We start from the raw sequence: 20,636 nt of genomic DNA, 5'->3' as shown, positions 1-20,636 counted from the left end.
ATATATCTGAAATATATTTTAAAAATGAATTTTTCCATAATCCAAAGAAAGACATTTGTGATGTGGAAAACCCAGTGAATAAATATGAATACATGTTTTTCATGTATTGTATGAAAACAATTGTATCATTCTGTGGTGAGAAGTTGTTCCCTCGATCTTCGATGATTACTCTCTGAGGTTTCTTCTTCTGTTTCATCAGTTTTAACCCTACCTCTCCACCCCCATCTGTTGCTTTTACCTGAAGTCCTTGTATCTGAAGATCCCTGCAAGAAAGGCCAACACTGTGATTCCACCTCTGGTCGATTTGCATAGATTTCCATCACCAGCCTTTTTAAGACCTCATGTAGATCCTTGTTGTGTGGAAGGTTCGTTGCCAATCAATATTTTTTTAGGAAAGGAGAGTTAAATTAGCAGCTCTGTCATCATGTTCCACATATATTTGATTTGTCTCACCTTGACTTTGTTTGAAGGTAAGTTTCCTGAAGATTTTTTTTGTCTGAGTTCTCTGGCAAATGTTACAGATTCACCAAAAAGCTTTGTTTTTCTCCTTCTAGGATCCCATGGGCAGATTGTCGTGACTCAGACACCGTCATCTTTCCAGGCAAATCCTGGGGACACTGTGACCATACGATGCACAGCTTCCTCATCTGTCAGTAACTACATGCACCTGTATCAGTTTAAATTAGGACAAACCCCCAAGCTTCTTATTTATAGAGCTTCAACCCGTTTTGAAGGGACCCCGGATCGCTTTAGTGGCAGCGGCAGCGGCACTGACTTCTCCTTCACCATCAGTGGGGTACGGCCTGAAGATGAAGGGGAGTACTATTGTGGCCAAGGCTACAGCTTACCTTTACACAGTGATACATTTCATTACAAAAACCAACTTTGTGTTCTCATACAGAAAGAAGAGTCCTGGAAATGTCCTGTGGCAGACTCTCATTTCAGCTGCCCACAGGACCTTTTGTGTGAAACAGAGCATGAGAGCAGGACTGTTGGTTTAGAGTTTCCATTCAGGCTGATGAGCCTAGAGGAAATAAGTCAGGGCACACCTGCTGAAGGGGCCACAGCCCCTCCACAACGTCAACTGAGAGAGAAGCAGCCACTGAAGGAGTAGAGGAAAAAAGCAGATCCGCTGAGTAGAGTTGTACATGGCAGTGTGGATGCCTCCTTTGGATGGAGCACTGGAAGAGACATAAAAGAGACTTCTGCAGGAAGGTGGGAGGAGGCCCCTTGAAATAAGAAGGTCTTCATGATGATGGGTGAAGTCGCCCTTCTGAATTCCTTTGAATTCATGACTGATCAAGGGAAATAGAAAGCATGTTGACATATGTGCTTATGTTTAATCATCCCCTTGCTAGAAGGACATAAACATAATAGCTACCAAACATGACCATTCAAGTATTACACTTATATGTGAAATAGGGGTGCTGTCATCAGAAACTGAATGTTGGGACTGGAGGAAGTTTTGAGGTAGCTCCATGCCAGAAAGCATGTGGCACCATATATCTAGGCACTATGATATTTTTTCCCCGATAAGATTCCAGAGTCAAGTTAATTTTCACCATTATCCACCTCTGAGGAGCACTTGTCCAAATTCCATCATTCACACAGCTCTTACTCCTCCTTAACCTTGTGTGTGTTTTCCTCCAAGATGGAGCAAGCCTAAAGGAAAGTGTCAAGAGGCAATAGAGGTATCTAGGAAAGAAACACATGGAGTACTATTGCTGGAGGAGGAGGAGAAAGAGGAGGGAGGAGGGAATTGTTGTTGTTGTTGTTGTTGTTGTTGTTGTTGTTGTGGGCCAGGGCATGGACTCACCTCCCTCTATTACCATCTCCACACAAGAATTGGAGGTTGTTCATGACTTTGTGCACCTTGGCTCAACAATCTCTGACACTCTCTCCCTAGATGTCGAGCTGGAGAAACGCATTGGCAAAGCAGCTACCATGTTCTCTAGACTCACAAGGAGAGTATAGCTTAATAAGAAGCTGATGGCATACACCAAGATCCAGGTCTGTAGAGCCTGTGTCCTGAGTACACTCCTGTACTGCAGTGAGTCCTTGACCCTTTGTGCACAGCAGGAGAGAAAGCTGACCATGTTCCATATGTGTTGTCTCCAATGCATTTTTGGTATCACCTGGCAGGACAAAGTTCCAAACAGAGTAGCCTAGAATGAGCTGGAATTTTTAGCATGTATACATTACTGAAACAACAACGACTATGTTGGCTTGGGCATGTCGTAAGAATGGCTGATGTTCAGATTCCAAAAGATATCCTGTATGGAGAATTAGTGCAGGGAAATCACCCCAGAGGGAGACCACAGCTGTGATACAAGGATATCTGCAAGCAGGATCTGAAGGCGTTAGGAATGGACCCCAACAGATGGGAAATTTTGACATCTGAGCGTTCAGCCTGGAGGCAGGCAGTGCATCATGGCCTCTCCCATTTTGAAGAAACACTTGTCCAGCAGTTCCGAGGCAAAGAGGCAGTTCCAAAACCAGCAAAATCAGGGAGCTGGACAGGTGACAGATTGTATTTGTCTTCAGTGTGGAAGGCATTGTCACTCTCAAATTGGCCTCCTCAGCCATACTAGATGCTGTTCCAGTTCCTCTGTTCAGAGCACGTTACCATAGTCTCTCAAGACTGAATGGTGCCTAATCTATTATTATTATTATTATTATTATTATTATTATTATTATTATTATTATTATTATTATTATTATTATTATTATTATTATTATTATTATTATTATTATTATTATTATTATTATTATTATTATTATTATTATTATTATTATTATTATTATGTTTTTTCTTCAGCCAGAATGGATTAATCAGTTTTCAATGCATTCCTATGGGAAATGGTGCTTCTACTTACGAACGTTTCAACTTATGGCCACCGTTCTGGAACGGATTAAGTTCTTAAGTAGAGGTACCACTGTACAGGTTTTAACCAAAAAGTTAAGTATCTGTTTAATATCGATGCAGTATGTATGCTGTTCCCAATATTGCCAATGTTTGGGGCTCTGATGGTGGTGTGATTTCTCAGATCTGCAACTGCTAATAATACTGTGTAAAATTTCTTGATATTTTTCCCAAAGCCCCAATGACTATGGGGACCACTGAAATGTGTTTCTTCCCGAGGTGAGATGTTTCGATTGCCAGGTCTCTGTACTTTGTTTTTTCCATTTCTTTTTTTTCCAACTCTAACATCACCTGGAATTGCAATGTCAATGATCCAGACATTTCTTTATTCTATTACTACTAGGTCTGGTGTCTGTCCATTTGGATCTGGAAATCCCACAAAATCTTGGCTTCCTCATTTTCTGACACCTTCTCTACCTGATGTTCCTATGGGTTTTTTGAGGCCGGCAAGTTACATTTTTTTTCATAATGACAAATGCAGTAACTTTGCCACTCTATCCTGTCTAACTTTGTGATCTGTTTGTGAGGTCTTTGGACATTCACAGATGAGGTGTGACACAGTTTCATCTTTGTCTTGGCAGAGTCGACATTTGCTGTTCGTACTAACTCCTTGGATCTTAGCTTTCATCCCGTTGGCTTGGAGTGCTTGTTCTTGTGCAGCAAAAATCAAGCCTTCCATTTCTTTCTTAAGAGTCCCCAGTTTTAGCCATGCCCCTGTTGAATTATGATAATACTTTCCATCAATGCTTGTTGTGGGTTTTTCGGGCTCTTTGGCCGTGTTCTGAAGGTTGTTCTTCCTAACGTTTCGCCAGTCTCTGTGGCCAGCATCTTCAGAGGACAGCACTCTGAAGATGCCGGCCACAGAGACTGGTGAAACGTTAGGAAGAACAACCTTCAGAACATGGCCAAAGAGCCCGAAAAACCCACAACAACCATTAGATCCCGGCGGTGAAAGCCTTTGCAAATACTTTCCATCAATATTTCTCAGGTGTTGTCCATGTAGTGGTTTATTTTTCCAGCTGTTTAATTTCTTTTCAAATTGTTGTTTCTTATATTGAGCCTTTGTTTCTGTTGTTTTCAAAATATTCTCCATTTTCACTGTTTTCAGTAATTTTTCTCTGCTTCTACTGATATAATCATTTAGGCTTCTTTTTTTTATTCCTATACTACCTGCTGTATTTGCAGTAATCCACAGCCTCTGATTTTTCATGGTAAATATAATCTGTCCACATTGCTTTTTGGATGTAGTGTGTGGTGTGTGTTCATTGGTTTCCATGTTTTTTGATCCAGTTCTTCTAATTTGTTTAGAGTCCAATCTATTATTCAAGCTAGGTATCTAATTACTGGAACGGCCCATGTGTTTATGGCTTGGATTGTATTTCCCCCATTTAATTTTGATTTTAAAATTTTCCACAGTCTTTTGATATATTCTCTTTCTGTCAGTTCTTTAACTTTTGTGTGCACAATGTTATCTGCTTCTAGTATTCCAAGGTATTTATACTTTTCATCACTTGATAGCAATTTTATAACATTGCCATTTTTAAACTCTATTCCATCTAGTTTTTGGATCTTGCCATGGTGTATAGACAGAGATGAACATTTGTCCATTCCAAATTTCATTTGGATATCTTCACTAAATATTTGCCATGTTTAGCAGTGATTCGATCTCTGTGGAACTTTTTTGCATATAGTTTTAGGTCATCCAGGTATAAGAGATGATTCGGCAGTGCAGGTTGCCATTGCCTTCTTCCTGGGATAGCACGAGATCTCTGAGTCTCGCATGAGTGACCCGGGAGGAGAGGAGGGAATGAGTGGCTATTTAAGGGCTGTTACCCCCTCTCATGGATTGCTGCCTTGTTGTGGCGAAGGGGCTTGAGTAACTCAGTGAAGCTATGGGCTATGCTGTGCAGGGCCACCCAAGATGGACAGGTCAATCCATCTGGAGCAGGCAGTGGCAAGCCACTCCAGTATCTTTGCCAAGAAAACCCCATGACCAGAAACAAAAGGCTAAAAGATATTGATGCTGGAAGATGGGACCCTCAGGTCGGAGGGCGTCCAACATTCTACTGAGGAAGAGTGGAGGACAAGTACAACAACCCTCGACTTATGAACGGCTCTACTTGCAAACAATGCAACTTACGGACCCGCCCGATAGGGAAATAACATACTTCCCTCGAATTACGAACAGGAAAAAAGTGCCCCCTCCCTCCCCTTAGAGGCTTCTGGAAGAGAAAAAAAGGTCAGAAACTTAAAAATAAATAAAAGATAGTCACTTACCAGGCCTTGGTAGCCCCTGAACTGCAGGAAAAAGAGCAACAAACAGATAAAAGCCGACACCCAGATGGGAGCCTAGCAGCCATTTTGTGCTTTTCTCTGCTCCTGCCCCCTCCTCTCCCCGCCCAACAGCTGATCAGCTGGCTCTGAAGAGGCTTCCTGAGGCTTGCTCAGCACCTAAAAAGGCTGAGGAATAAAGCTCCCCCGCTTTCAAAAGCCTCCCGGGGGCAAGGGAAAAGCAGCAATGTTTTATTTCCAGCTTTATTACTCAGCCTTTTTTAGGTGCTGAGCAAGCCTCCGGAAGCCTCTTGAGAGCCAGCCGATCAGCTGTTAGGCAGGGAGAGGAGGGGGCAGGAGTGCAGAAGAGCACAAAATGGCTGCCAGGCTCCCTTCTGGATGTCGGCTTTTAGCTGTTTGCTGCTCTTTTTCCTGCAGTTTGGGGGCTACCAAGGCCTGGTAAGTGACTTTCTTTTATTTATTTTTAAGTTTCTGACCTATCCCCCCCCCATAGGAACGCATTAATTCATTTTCAATGCATTCCTATGGGAAATGCAGATTCGACTTACAGACTTTTCAACCTGCGGACCGCCTTCCAATACGGATTAATGCCTTAAGTCGAGACCCCACTGTACAAGTAGCTCCAGAGCTAATGAAGTGGTTGGGCCAAAGCCGAAAGAACGCTCAGTTGTGGACGTGCCTGGAAGTGAAAGGAAAGTCAGATGCTGCAAAGAAAAATGCTGCATAGGAACCTGGAATGTAAGATCTATGAACCTTGGTGAGCTGGATGTGGTCAAACAGGAGATGGCAAGAATAAACATTGACATCCTGGGCATCAGTGAACTAAAATGGACGGGAATGGGTGAATTCAATTCAGATGATTATCATATCTACTATTGTGGGCAAGGAGCCCATAGAAGAAATGGAGTAGCCCTCATAGTCAACAAAAGAGTGGAAAAAGCTGTAATGGGATACAATGTCAAAAATGATAGAATGATTTCAATACGAATCTAAGGCAGACCTTTCAACATCACAATAATCCATGTTTATGCACCAACCACCAGTGCTGAGGAGACTGAAATTGACCAATTGTATGAAGACTTACAACAACGTCTAGAACTGACACCAAAGAAAGATGTTCTTCTCATTCTAGGGGATTGGAATGTTAAAGTAGGGAGTCAAGAGATAAAGGGAAGTTTGGCCTTGGAATACTAAACGAAGCAGGGCAAAGGCTAATAGAGTTTTGTCAAGAGAACAAGCTGGTCATCACAAACACTCTTTTCCAACAACTCAAGAGGTGACTCTACATATGGACATCACCAGATGGGCAATACTGAAATCAGATTGATTATATTCTCTGCAGCCAAGGAGGGAGAAGGTCTATAGTCAGCAAAAACAAGACCTGGAGCTGATTGCAGCTCTGATCATCAGCTGCTCATAGCAAAATTCAAGCTTAAACTGAAGAGAGTAGGAAAAACCACTGGGCTAGTCAGGTATAATATAAACCAAATCGCTTATGAATACATAGTGGAAGTGAAGAACAGATTTAAAGAACTAGATTTGGTGGACAGAGTGCCTGAAGAACTTTGGATAGAGGCTCGTAACATTGTACAGGAGGCAGCAACAAAAAGCATCCCAAAGAAAAGGAAATGCAAGAAAGCAAAGTGGCTGTCCAACGAGGCCTTACAAATAGCAGAGAAGAGAAGGGAAACAAAATGCAAGGGAGATAGGGAAAGTTACAGAAAATTGAATGCAGACTTCCAAAGAATAGCAAGGAGAGACAAGAGGGCCTTCTTAAATGAACAATGCAAAGAAATAGAGGAAAATAACAGAAAAGGAAAAACCAGAGATCAGGAAAATCGGAGATATTAAAGGAACATTTTGTGCAAAGATGGACATGATAAAGGACAAAAATGGTAGGGACCTTGTAGAAGCAGAAGACATCAAGAAGAGATGGCAAGAATACACAGAGGAATTATGCCAGAAAGATTTAGATATCCCGGACAACCCAGCTAGTATGGTTGCTGACCTTGAGCCAGACATCCTGGAGAGTGAAGTCAAGTGGGCCTTAGAAAGCTTATCTAACAACAAGGCCAGTGGAGGTGATGGCATTCCAGTGGAACTATTTAAAATCTTAAAAGATGACGCTGTTAAAGTGCTACATTCAATATGCCAGCAAATTTGGAAAACTCAACAGTGGCAAGAGGACTGGAAAAGATCAGTCTACATCCCAATCCCAAAGAAGGGCAGTGCCAAAGAATGCTCCAACTACCGTACAATTGCACTCATTTCCCACGCTAGCAAGGTTATGCTCAAAATCCTACAAGGTAGGCTTCAGCAGTATGTGGACCGCGAACTCCCAGAAGTACAAGCTGGATTTTGAAGGGGCAGAGAAACTAAGGACCAAATTGCTAACATGCGCTGGATTATGGAGAAAGCCAGAGAGTTCCAGAAAAACATCTACTTCTGCTTCATTGACTATGCAAAAGCCTTTGACTGTGTGGACCACAGCAAACTATGGCAAGTCCTTAAAGAAATGGGAGTGCCTGGTCACCTTATCTACCTCCTGAGAAACCTATACATGGGACAGGAAGCAACAGTTAGAACTGGATATGGAACAACTGATTGGTTTAAAATTGGGAAAGGAGTACGAGAAGGCTGTATATTGTCCCCGGCTTATTTAACTTCTATGCAAAATACATCATGCAAAAGGCCGGACTGGAGGAATTCCAAGCCAGAATTAAGATTGCCGGAAGAAATATCAACAACCTCCGATATGCAGATGATACCACTCTGATGGCAGAAAGTGAGGAGGAATTAAGGAACCTTGTAATGAGGGTGACAGAGGAGAGCACAAAAACCGGTCTGAAGCTCAACAGAAAAAAAACTAAGATCATGGCCACTGGTCCAATCACCACCTGGCAAACAGAAGGGGAAGATATGGAGGCAGTGACAGATTTCACTTTCTTGGGCTCCATGATCACTGCAAGATGGTGACAGCAGCCACGAAATTAAAAGACACCTGCTTCTTGGGAGGAAAGTGATGACAAACCTCAATAGCATCTGAAAAAGCAGAGACATCACCTTGCCAACAAAAGTCTGAATAGTCAAAGCTATGGTTTTCCCTGTAGTGATGTACGGAAGTGAGAGCTGGACCAAAAAGAAAGCTGACCGCTGAAGAATTGATGCTTTTGAATTGTGGTGCTAGAGGAAGCTCTTGAGAATCCCCTGGACTGCAAGGAGAACAAACCTATCCATTCTAAAGGAAATCAACTCTGAGTGCTCATTGGAAGGACAGATCCTGAAGATGAGGCTCCAATACTTTGGCCATCTCATGAAAAGAGAAGACTCCCTGGAAAAGACCCTGATGTTAGGAAAGTGTGAAGGCAAGAGGAGAAGGGGATGACAGAGGATGAGATGGTTGGACAGTGTCATCGAAGTGACCAACATGAATTTGACCCAACTCCGGGAGGCAGTGGAAGACAGGAGGGCCTGGCATGCTCTGGTCCATGGGGTCACGAAGAGTCAGACATGACTAAACGACTAAACAACAACAACACCCCCTCTCTTCATCCGCTTCCTTTGCTGGCAACAGATGAGTATGGAGTTTGGCTGTTTGCCATTCTGTCAACTGATAATTTCTGGGTTATTCCATAAGTTGTTCCTCTATTGATATGTTTTCTTCCACTATTGTGTCTACCTCTGCCCTCCATTTGTCTTCTATTTTATGGTTGTTGTTCTGTGTTGATTTTGCCACCTTTTGTAGTTATTGCAATTCAACTTCTGAAAACACTTTACTCCAGATGATAAACCTTCTCTGGTCTATTAATTGTTGTTCAGTTATGTCACTACTTGGGTGTTGTCTTTTCCAAATTTCAATCATTGTTTTTTAAAAACCACGGACTGTTGAGTTTGCCTTGCAATAACATTTCATAATTTCTCAGTTTTCAGTGGGAGTCCAGGTTTTGCTTTTACACTGTTCTAGTAGCTTTGTAGAAGGCTGTCCTGGTTTCTGAGATGGAAAAGGTGAAATTAAGTTATAATATGTATATAAAAAAGTAAAAATCGGGAAACTTGTGTAGCTCTGGGTCTTCTGTTCAGCCACTACCACATTCAGAGCTCTTCAGGCCACAGGTCAGACTGGACTGGAAGTGACTGGAAGTGCTTGGCTGGAAAGACAATGCCTGGGATTGCTGGAGGCATGATAAATGGGGGAGGTGAGGAAATTGGGTGGGAAAGAGAACAGAGAAAAAGCAGAGGGTTGCCATAATTCAGAATTGACTTGATGACATATGATTATTATTAAGTTAATAAGAATAGAAGAAGAAAGAGCTACCAGGTGTGGTGGTGATGGTGTCACAGAACATTGTGGGCAAAATGGATTGTTAAAGTTACATTTGAAACTGAACAGGTGTGAACTACTGAAATGTCATAACTCATAAATACATACAAATCTTGTAATATCTCCAAGCTATTAAGCCATAGATAAAGAAGACTGACACACAGATCCACTAAACTTATTTTTATGAACAGTCTTCCCCTTTTAATGTACACATCAATCAAGAAGAGCAAAGGGACGACTCTAAACCTTTAGGTCACTAGGTAAGGAACCTGGAAGGTATGGAAAGTATAGGGGTGCCAAAGCAATAGTTAGAAAATATACAGAAGCAAATGGAGTTGCCGTTAAGTCATTCAGACAAAACTGATGGGATTCATAAAACATTTATTGTCCAAAATTTATGCTAGTCTTGCTTTCAAATTTTTGGGAGTTTGAGTATTTTTGTGTTTCTCATGAAATTATTAAAAGGATAGGATATCTATTCTGTACCAAAGACTAGAGCTGTGGTAATACCTCTCTCTAATACATTCTTTCTGAAAATACAAATGATCATGTAAATCAGGGGTCTCCATACTTTTTACAGTGAGGGCCACATAATATGTTTTCCATATTTTTGAGGGGCTAAGGAACACATGTGTGTGCATACACACACATGCATATGCCTGCACTCCAATCCACCCGCCCGCCTGCCCTCTCATACAATTGCCAGCTCGTGAGACTGTCTGTGGTTTTTTCATATAATTAGGTTGCTTCGACTGCTCATGTTCTTGATAGAGTGTTCAGAGTATAAGAGATGTTTGAGGAGTGGTTTACTTTTGCTGCACACAACGGCTATTCTTATTTTCTGTTTGGGTGGTATCAATTTTCTATGTAGATATATATATATAGGAAACATATTTTAAATGCATTTTTCCATAATCCAAAGAAAGACATCTGTGATGTGGAAAACCCACTGAATAAATATGAATACGTACATGTTTTTCTTTCTAAAACAATCAAACAATTGTGTCATTATGAGCTGAGAAGTTGTTCCCTTTATCTTCGATGATTACTCTCTGAGGTTTCTTCTTCTGTTTCATCAGTTTTAAGCCTCCCCTCCCCCATCACCCAGATGTTGCTTGTAGCTGAAGTCCTTGTATCTGAAGATCCCTGCAAGAAGGGCCAACACTGTGATTCCACCTCTGGTAGATTTGCATAGATTTCCATCACCACCCTTATTAAGACCCCATGTAGATCCTTGTTGTGTGGAAGGTTGGCTGCCAGTCAATATTTCCTAGGAAAGGAAAGGAGAGCTGAATTAGGAGCTCTGTCACAATGTTGCACATATATTTGATTTGTCTCACCTTGACTTTATTTCAGGGTAAGTTTCCTGAAGGTGTTCTGTCTGGGTTCTCTGGGAAATATTACGGATTCACCAAAGAGCTTTGTTTTTCTCCTTCTAGGATCCCATGGGCAGATAACCGTGACTCAGACTCCATCATCTTTCCAGGCAAATCCTGGGGACACTGTGACCATCCGATGCAAAGCTTCCTCATCTGTTGGTGCTTATATGAACTTCTATCAGTTTAAAGCAGGACAAGCCCCCAAGCTTCTTATTTATAGTGCTTCAACCCGTTTTGGAGGGACCCCAGATCGCTTTAGTGGCAGCGGCAGTGGCACTGACTTCTCCTTCACCATCAGTGGGGTACGGCCTGAAGATGAAGCGGACTACTATTGCGGCCAAGGCAGCAGCTTACCTTTCACAGTGATACATGTCATTACAAAAACCAACTTTGTGTTCTCATACAGAAAGAATAGTGGTGGAGATGTCCTGTGGCAGAATCTCTTTTCAATCCTATCTGCCCACAGGACCTTTTGTGTGAAGCAGAGCATGAGAGCAGGACTGTTGGTTTACAGTTTCCATTCAGGCTGATGAGCCAAGAGGAAATAAGTCAGGGCACACCTGCTGAAGGGGCCACAGCCCCTCCACAACGTCAACTGAGAGAGAAGCAGCCACTGAAGGAGTAGAGGAAAAAAGCAGATCCACTGAGTAGAGTTGGCTGGAGCACTGGAAGGGATCTAAGAGATTTCTGCAGGAAGGAGGGAAAAGGCCCCTGAAACAACAAGGGCTTCACAATGGTGGCTGTAGTGGCCCCTCTGAAATTCCTCTGGTATTTATTCATCACTGAACAAGGGAAATAAAAAGCATGACTACACCTGTTTTGGGGACAATGTAAGGACAGTAGTTACTGAATGAGGCCATCCAAGTATTACACTTACATATGAAGTAAAGGTGCCATCAGTGCAAATTGAACATCTGGGGCAGTTTTGTGGTCTCCTCATGCCAGAAAGCCCATGGCACCTATATCTAGGTCCATGATGGTATCTGTGGAGCTCTGGATCTCTGGAAAAACCAATTCCTGCTAATAGGAAACACAGATGATAGGCCAAGGTCATTGTGAATGATGCAACTTCACCAGGCCCTAGGGGGCATGCAGTGAGATATAGGTAGGACAAATGGCCTTTTAACCAGGACAGAAAATGTTTCCAGACTTCAGCTCTCCATTTCATCTTTTTCCTCCTTTTGTAAGCCAGCTTGTTAAGCCTGCTCTTCATTCACACCACCTGGAGTTTTAGCCCCTCTTGTTCCCTTTCTCAGCCTTCTCTTGCCCCATTGATCAGAATATCAAGTCGATTTCCCAGCATTTAGAAGGCTTCTGAGATCATTGCTTTTCAGAGAGGCCTTGCAATGCAACCCTGCCTGATATTATGCCGCATGCTTTGCCTTCTTTTTGGATATTATGCCTTTCATGATATTTTGCTTTATTTGTCAGATTGCTTTCATTTATTACGTAGCTGTTCTTGTTGTGTTTTATTCTTGATGTGGTAAGCCACCCAGAATACTGCTTTGCACTATTGGGACACTATATAAATAAAATAATTTAATCAGGTTTTTAAAAGACATAAAATGTTTGTTTTTTAAAAAAGCTGGAAAAAATGTTCCATCCCTACCCTTACATCTTCCACCTTCTCTTTTATTTTCTCCCTTGCCTCTTGCCTCCCTTGCCTACACTGAGATGACACATCCCTCAGTGTAGCTGTGGCTGTGAGAACCTACCCAAGACCTTGGATAACTGAAGAAAGAAACCTCTAAACAGCAGACTTCAGTGACTTCAAGCAAGTGGCAGAGACATTCACAAAGGTGGAATCAATTTAAATGACTCAATTCCACATCTTCATTAAAATAAATGGACCTCTGGTGGAGGAGAAAAAAATCTCCCTGCCACTCCAAAAAGCATGATGCCCCATCAAATTAATCTGCTCCTTCACATGCATTGTGGATTCTCTCATTTTTGCAGCAATTCAAAAGAGCCTAAACCCGAAATAAATAGGGGTTTTTAAAGTAAGCCAACTACCTTCTGAAACTGCTGCGTGAACTTCTCCCTGATGTTTTATGAGTAGAGATGGGCATGGATCAGAAAATCATTTTGATTCATCAAAGTCACAAAATCACAAATAACAAATTTATATATTTTTTTCTGATGACTCGATGAATCAGTTGGTTGACTCATTTTTTATTTTAAAACCCTATTAAACAGTTCCCCAAGTGTCCAGCGACACCAAAATCTCAAGGAAGCTTCCCCTAACTCTCCTCTACAAGCCCTGCATGTTTAGTGAAGTTTGGGTTTCAGATGTTGGAGTTATATAACCACATAAATACCCCCCCCAGGAAAATTCCCTCCAGGCACCTGGAGACACCCAAAGTGCAGAAAGGCTTCCCCGACTCTTCTATAGAATTCCTCCAAGTTTGGTGAAGATTGAGTTCTCCATGTTCATCTCCTTCTTTGATCACTTCTGTACTAGTTCAGAGAGACAGGAAGATGGGAGAAGGAAGTTTAACCTTTGAGCTGATCCCTACTATTTATTCCTTATGCCCCTGAGGCTAACATTATTATTCTCTCTGCCAGGGCCTTCTTCCACTGGTATTTCCCCGGTGCCTGCCTCACTCTTATAACACACACCCCAGAGTCATAGGCCAATCTCAAAATGGCTAGTGTTCCATTGTGTTAGTACCCCCTAACTCTGGCAGGCACCACACCCATTCTTGCACTGCAACCAGTCATGTAACAGGTGCTACAACAGGGATTCTTCCACAAGGTGAGCAGATGTACATGATTTCCTTATTGCTCTGCTTATAGGCATCAGCAATACCAGCCAGAGGATCAGATTATTATTGTGTACCCAGATGCTTTCCCATGGGCACAAGCAGAACCACAGAGAATTGCTGTCAATGATGTTAATACATTTGATGAGTTTAATCTTTATTCCGAAAATGCATTTGCGCCACAAAAATGCTATTTTTGTTTTCTTTTTGGCAATACAGGAAAGAAGAAGAAGAAGAAGAAGAAGAAGAAGAAGAACTCTTGTAATATGTTTAAAAATAATATAAACAAGTAGAAACTGGGAAACATGTAGAAACAAATTGTTAAGAAAATTATGCAGCTAAGGTTTTCTGTTCAGCCACTGCCACCTTCTAACCTGTTCCAGCCACAAGTCGGGCAGAACTGGAAGTGACTAGAAGTGCTTGGCTAGAAATCAAGATGAAAAAGCAATAGCTGGGATGCTTGGATGCATGACGATGAATGGGGGGGGGGCTGGGAGGTGTGGAAATTGGATGGGAAAGAGAACAGAGAAAAAGCAAAATTGCATTTTAAAAAGCCTAAGTCAGAATTGACTTGATGGCACAGGATTATTATTAGGTAAAGAAGAAAAGAAGAAGAAAGAGCTACCAGGTGTGGTGGGGGTGGTGTCACAGAACATAAGAGATGTTCAAGGAGTGGTTTACCTTTGTTTTCTCCCAGAGAGTTTCTGTGACTCAACAAGGATTCGGGACCAACCCTCCCAAATTATAGACCAACACACTACCCATTGTGAATGTTTGAAGGGGAGGCTAGGAAGGGTGCTTGACCCCTCATAATATTATAAACCTGATATTTCTTTAATTGTAGGTAGGTACACATTTTTCTACGCTTTTAATTGTATTTATTTTATTGTAATTTTATCCTCACCGCATTTTATGATTTTTTATTTTCGCCCCTATGTATTGATGTTGTTCTTTGCTATTTTGTTACTTTGTTGTTTTATGTCAAACCACCCAGATGGGCAGCACATAAATAATATAGATCATATAAATAAATAAATACTACAGTCATGTCAACAATCCCTATGTGTTCTTAACAAACTTTACCCACCTAGCACGCACATTATTTCTGTAGACACCCTTCTTACCCAATACTGCACATTGGCTCTCAGAAATGATTTAGGCACTTCAAAAGAAGACTGCTAACACTTAACACATGCAGTAAAGGTACCATGAGCACAAACTAAATGGTGGAAATAGGTGGCAGTTTTGAGGTGGCTCCATGTCAGGAAGTATACTCTCTGAAGTGTCTTCTCATGCTTTATCAGTTTTAAAACTCCCCTCCCCTCGCAAAGTATTGCTGGAGCCTTTTAGCTCAAGATCCCTTCAGGAAGCGACAACAGTCACTTTTCACACTTTGTAGATTTGCATAGATTTTCATTCCTACCCTTCAAAAGAACCAACCTTGATCCTTTTTGGGCTGAAGATCAGCTGTCAGTCAGTATTTCCTAGGAAAGGAAAGGAGAGTTGAACTAGCAGCTCTGTCATCATGTTGCACATATATTTGATTTGTCTCACCTTGACTTTGTTTGAGGGTAAGTTTCCTGAAGTGTTCTGTCTGGGTTCTCTGGGAAATATTATAGATTCACCAAAGAGCTTTGTTTTTCTCCTAGGATCCCATGGGCAGATCGTCGTGACTCAGACTCCATCATCTTTCCAGGCAAATCCTGGGGACACTGTGACCATCCGATGCAAAGCTTCCTCATCTGTTGATGCTTATATGAACTTCTATCAGTTTAAAGCAGGACAAGCCCCCAAGCTTCTTATTTATAGAGCTTCAACCCGTTTTGGAGGGACCCCGGATCGCTTTAGTGGCAGCAGCAGTGGCACTGACTTCTCCTTCACCATCAGTGGGGTACGTCCTGAAGATGAAGCGGACTACTATTGTGGCCAAAGCTACGACACACCTTTACACAGTGATACATTTCATTACAAAAACCAAATTAGTGTTCTCTCACGGAAAGAAGAGTCCTGGAGTTGTCCTGTGGCAGACTCTCATTTTAATTTCAGCTGCCCACAGGACCTTTTGTGTGAAACAGAGCATGAGAGCAGGACTGTTGTTTTACGGTTTCCATTCAGGCTGATGAGCCAAGAGGAAGGAAGTCAGGGCACACCTGCTGAAGGGGTCACGGCCGCTCCATGGCCTCAGCAGCTGGAGGAAAGAAGTAGATCCACTGAATAGAGTGGTACATGACATTGTGGATGCCTCCTTTGGCTGGTGCACTGGAAGGGACAGACTTCTGCAGGAAGGAGGGAGGAGACCCCTTGAAACAACAAGTACTTCATGATGGTGGGTGAAGTGCCCCACCTGAAATTCCTCTGGTATTTATTTATCACTGATTAAGGGAAATAAAAATTTTAAATACACCTGTTTCTAGGAGAACATAAGCACAGTATTGATGGATGGATGGATGGATGGATGGATGGATGGATGGATGGATGGATGGATGGATGGATGGATGGATGGATGGATGGATGGATGGATGGATTGACTGATTGATTGATTGATTGATTGATTGATTGATTGATTGATACCCTGCCTATCTGGTCAAACAACCACTCTACTGAACGGGACCATTCAAGTACTGTATTACGCTTACATATGAAATAAAGGTGCTGTCAGCTCAAATTGAATGTTGGGTCTGGAGCCATTTTTGTGGTCTCCCTATGCCAGAAATCCCATGACACCTATATCTATTACATAGGAATGTGCATTGCTGTCTCCAACTGGTTCATGCCTCACACAGATTTTTACTTGTCCATCCCCGTGACCTTCCAGAGACATCCTGCCCAAACCTTATCTAGGTCCTTGATGGTATCTGTGGAGCTCTGGATCTCTGGAAAAACCAATTCCTGCTAACAGGAAACACAGATGATAGGCCAAGGTCATTGTGAATGATGCAACTCCACCAAGCCCTAGGATATATTGGGAGGGGGTGTGCAGTGAAATATAGGAAGGTCAAAAGATCTTTTAAGCAGGACAGAAAATGTTTCCAGACTTCAGCTCTCCATTTTATCTTTTTCCTCCATTTGTAAGCCAGCTTGTTACGCCTACTCTTCATCCACGCCAGCTGGAGTTTTAGCGCCTCTTGTTCTCTTTCTCAGCCTTCTCCCCTCCCATATATCAGAATATCAAGTATTCTAACTTTTAGTAGGCTTCTAAAAGGCTTGCTTTTCAGAGAGGCCTTCCAATGCAACTCTGCCTGTTACTATGCTTTGCACTCTCTCTTCTGTTTGGATATTTTGCCTCTTGTATTTTGCTTTATTTGTCTTACTGGTTTTATTAATTGTTAGCTCTCTGAAGGAACAGTGGAAGAGAAATGATGTAAGTGGCCCTCAGTGCATATCTGTACTTGCACGGCAACCAGTCACGTAATAAGGATGGCAATATGAACTGTGTCACAAGGTGGGCATCCACACATGATTTCCCTTCTGCTCTGCATTTAGGCAACAGGGTATTGGACACTGCTGGTGTGCTTTTATCGATGCTTGATAGAAAGTGTACTGTCATACTGTATGTGCACATGGTACGTGGGTTTTACAGTGGCCCAGAGAAAATTGCTCCACAGGGTGATTGCTCCACAGCACAGAAGATTGTTGGGTGTCTATTCCCCACCCTGGAGGAACTGTACAGGACCTGCTATCTTAAAAAAGCACAAAATATTAAAAAGGACACCTTCCACCCTGGATACACTTTGCTTGAACTACTACAGTCAGGAAGACGATATAAATCTATTAAAACAATGACAAATAGATTTAAAAACAGTTTTTATCAAAGGGCAACAACTTTGCTTAATTCAGTTAAGATTTAATTTGACTTATTGTAGGGTTGCATGCGAATGTAGTTTTGTTGTACTTGTATTATGTCGAATTGTGTAAGGCGTTCACATGGAGTTTTAGCTGAATGAATGATAGTCTGGATAGCATATACAATGACAATAAAGTGTTATTCTATTCTATTCTACTCTACTCTATTCTACTCTACTGGCCATAAATAATTATAATCATGTGCCAAAAGTCTCTTCTGGCTTATGGGTTTCCTAGGTCAGTAGTCAGAAGTGGTTCACCATTCCCTTCTTCTGGGATCACCTTGGGACTGTGTAATTTGCCCAAGGCCACACAGAGTGGATCCGCTCACCGGGGGCAGATGAGGAATTGAAGGCCCGACCTCTGGCTCTACAGCCTGATATCTAAGCCACGGAGCTGTCCAGCCAGGATCATGCTATTATTGTGTGCCCAGCTGTTTGACCCATAGGCAAGACCCACAGAGAGCTGCTATAAATGATGGCGATCCATCTGCTGCTTTTAATGTTTATTTGCTGCACAAAGTGGCTATTCTTGTTTTCTATTTGGCTAGGATAAATTTCCTATGCAAACATACTGTATCTGACATATATTTTAAATGTGTGTTTCCATAACCAAAAGAAAGAAATCTGTGATGTGGAAAACCCACTGAATAAGTATGAATATAAGTTTATCTTTTAAAAATAATCAAGCAATTGTGTGATTCTGTGGCTTCTATCTGGTGAGAAGTTGTTATCTTTGTCTAGGATTATTATTGTGTGACGTTTCTTCTCATGCTTCATCAGTATTAAGCTGCCCCCTCTCGCCTCCCAAAGTCTTGCTGGAGCCTTGTATCTGAAGATCCCCGCAGGAACAGCCAACATTGTCTTTCCAGCTCTAGTAGATTTGCATAGATTTCCATCTCTACCCTTCGTAAGATCCCACTTAGATCCTCCTTGGAAATGTACAAATATCCCTTGTTTGGTTTGTTCTTACACACCTGTCTGAAAACAGGGCACATACCCACTGCTGATCATTAAGAAGAGGAATGATGTGCCACTCCAGGTGATGGGCATGCACTATCTCAGGATATTATTGTGTACCCAGCTGCTTGTCCCATAGGCACCAGCTCAACCACAGAGAGTAGCTAGAAATGATGGTGATATATGTGATGCATTGAATCTTTACTTTGGAAATTTATTTGCTGCACAAAGATCCTGTTCTTGTTTCCTATTCCTCTAGAATCAGTTTCCTTTGTAAACATATCTGACTTGTATTTTAAATACATATTCTCCATTACCAGTTCTCAAAGAACCATGATATGGAAATCCCCTTGATTATATATTAACACAAAATTTTATTTTCAGAAACATCAAACAATTGTGTGATTCTGTAGCTTTGATCTAGTGAGATGTTTCCCCCCCCCCCCGAGATGTTGCTGGAGGCTTGTAGGTCAAGAGCCGTACAAGAAGGGGCAACACTGTCCACTCATTTTAGTCCACTCATAGTAACAGAAAGGTTAGAACACCAGTAAGCCATGGCATGCTAGAAAGAGACGTCCTGTGCCAGCCAAGGTTCCAGGCACATAGGATTTTCATGTAAATATATTCCTGCACATTGAAAATGGCAGGTAACTTAACTACTCAGAGGCTGCTTTTCAGAAATGGCACTCATAACTCAAAATCATGTTGAATATTGCAATAGAAGAGGTCCATTGAATCAATGGGGATTTGGGGAGTCAGCTCCTCTGTAATCCCAATTGATTAAATGGGCCTACTCTAGTGAAATTTACTGCACTAGGCAATAGAATTTTGGTTACTGTCTCACTGCTCTGCTATCTTCAATGCCCCCCAACCCCTGTCAAAAGTGATGGCAAGTAATTGGCTGATTTCATTTTCATTCAGAAGGGAATCTATTTCAATTAAAGCAATGGATGGATCCAGCCTCTGCGTTAGCCATGGCATAACATACAAGGGTGATACACAGTAAACACAGTCTTGAGGTATGTAACTGGAGAGGTAGACTTCTCAGGACCGATCCAGAGATGAGTTGCTTTGTTTCAGATGAGACTTTAATGTCTTCAAAGTGGACCGCTACAGGTCAACATTTAGGTTGTGGCCCAATGCGTGTACACCACTTAGTACAAAGCACTATAAATGCAATGGCAATGAGTCCCTAACTTCCTCATTTGCTTTACTCCACCCACATGCCCTTTCCTCTTTGGTATAAATCAGCTGCTGTCCATTTAGGACTTCATTGGGCAGTGGCAGACACACTAGGTAGCCAGCATTATGGAGTCCTTTGTGTATCTTTCCTTGAGTATCTTGTTCTGGATCCAAGGTAAGAGGACAAGCGCCATCAAGAAGTGATTTATTTAATATCTGTAAACAATTTGCTGATATCCTTGATTTTTCTTGGGGGAGATCCTAGCTGGAGGTCTTCCATAAATATACTGTGACCCATGCAGTTTCTCCCGCTCTTCCTTCATCTAGGCACCAGTGGGCAGATTGTGTTGACTCAGTCTCCCAAATCACTCTTCTTATCTGTTGGAGATCCAGCTACAATCAAATGCCAGTCAGACACCGACATAGATGATGATATGAACTGGTACCAGCAGAAACCAGAACAACCTCCTAGGCTCATTTTCTCTGAGGGAAATACCCGCCAGAAAGATGTCCCAGCTCAGTTTAGCAGCAGTGGCTATGGAGAAGATTTCACCTTGACCATTAGCAGTGTTGAAGCTGAAGATGAAGGATATTACCACTGTCAGCAAAGCGACCGAGTTCCTCTGCACAGTGATACAAAGCAGTACATAAACTCTTGTGAGAATGAGGATGTGTATTTCAGTTGACCATCTGTTCGGCAGAGGGCACAAAGAGAAACAGAGCACGTCTCAATTCTGCTGTATCTGAATGAACCACAAAACATCCTGAACAATAATCCTTCAAGATCCTGTCAGTCAGCAGGGGCTCTGTTGTTTCAACTGCTTTAGAACTCTGCCATGCTCAAGAAGGAAGATGTGGGTTGGTTTGTTTGTTGTTTTCTAACCATAGGATACTTGCCCGAATGCTTGGAGGTGTCCACAGAAACAACAGATTGCCTACCCTTGGTGTAACTATGGTTCTTTGAGTGATGATTAG

The 20,636-nt window shown here is 42.0% G+C and overlaps 1 protein-coding gene and 1 long non-coding RNA gene across 10 annotated transcripts in view; one reads left to right on the top strand and one right to left on the bottom strand.

Moving 5' to 3' along the window:
- Positions 1-320: 320 nt before the first annotated feature.
- CD8B (CD8 subunit beta) overlaps positions 321-20,636 on the top strand; it is a 51,079-nt gene continuing 30,763 nt past the window's right edge. Inside the window, exons 1-2 of one of the 9 annotated variants that reach the window (XM_078377707.1) lie at positions 321-470; positions 555-846. In XM_078377707.1, coding sequence (XP_078233833.1) covers positions 425-470; positions 555-846 — 338 coding nt within the window. In that variant the 5' untranslated portion in view covers positions 321-424. Of the gene's footprint in view, positions 471-554; positions 852-10,765; positions 10,894-10,975; positions 11,277-15,117; positions 15,249-15,326; positions 15,625-19,702; positions 19,837-19,988; positions 20,287-20,636 lie in introns of those variants that run through there. The other 8 variants (XM_078377701.1, XM_078377700.1, XM_078377699.1 and 5 more) reach the window with 8 other exon arrangements.
- LOC144583594 (uncharacterized) lies at positions 7,773-15,180 on the bottom strand. Its single transcript, XR_013537481.1, has 2 exons — positions 15,118-15,180; positions 7,773-11,935 (listed from the first exon to the last, which is right to left on the bottom strand). It is a non-coding gene; the product is annotated as an uncharacterized LOC144583594 (long non-coding RNA).

The sequence above is a fragment of the Pogona vitticeps genome, chromosome 6 (genome assembly GCF_051106095.1).
Source record: "Pogona vitticeps strain Pit_001003342236 chromosome 6, PviZW2.1, whole genome shotgun sequence".
Taxonomy (NCBI): domain Eukaryota; kingdom Metazoa; phylum Chordata; class Lepidosauria; order Squamata; family Agamidae; genus Pogona; species Pogona vitticeps.
This window is presented reverse-complemented; position numbering and strand designations above follow the sequence as displayed.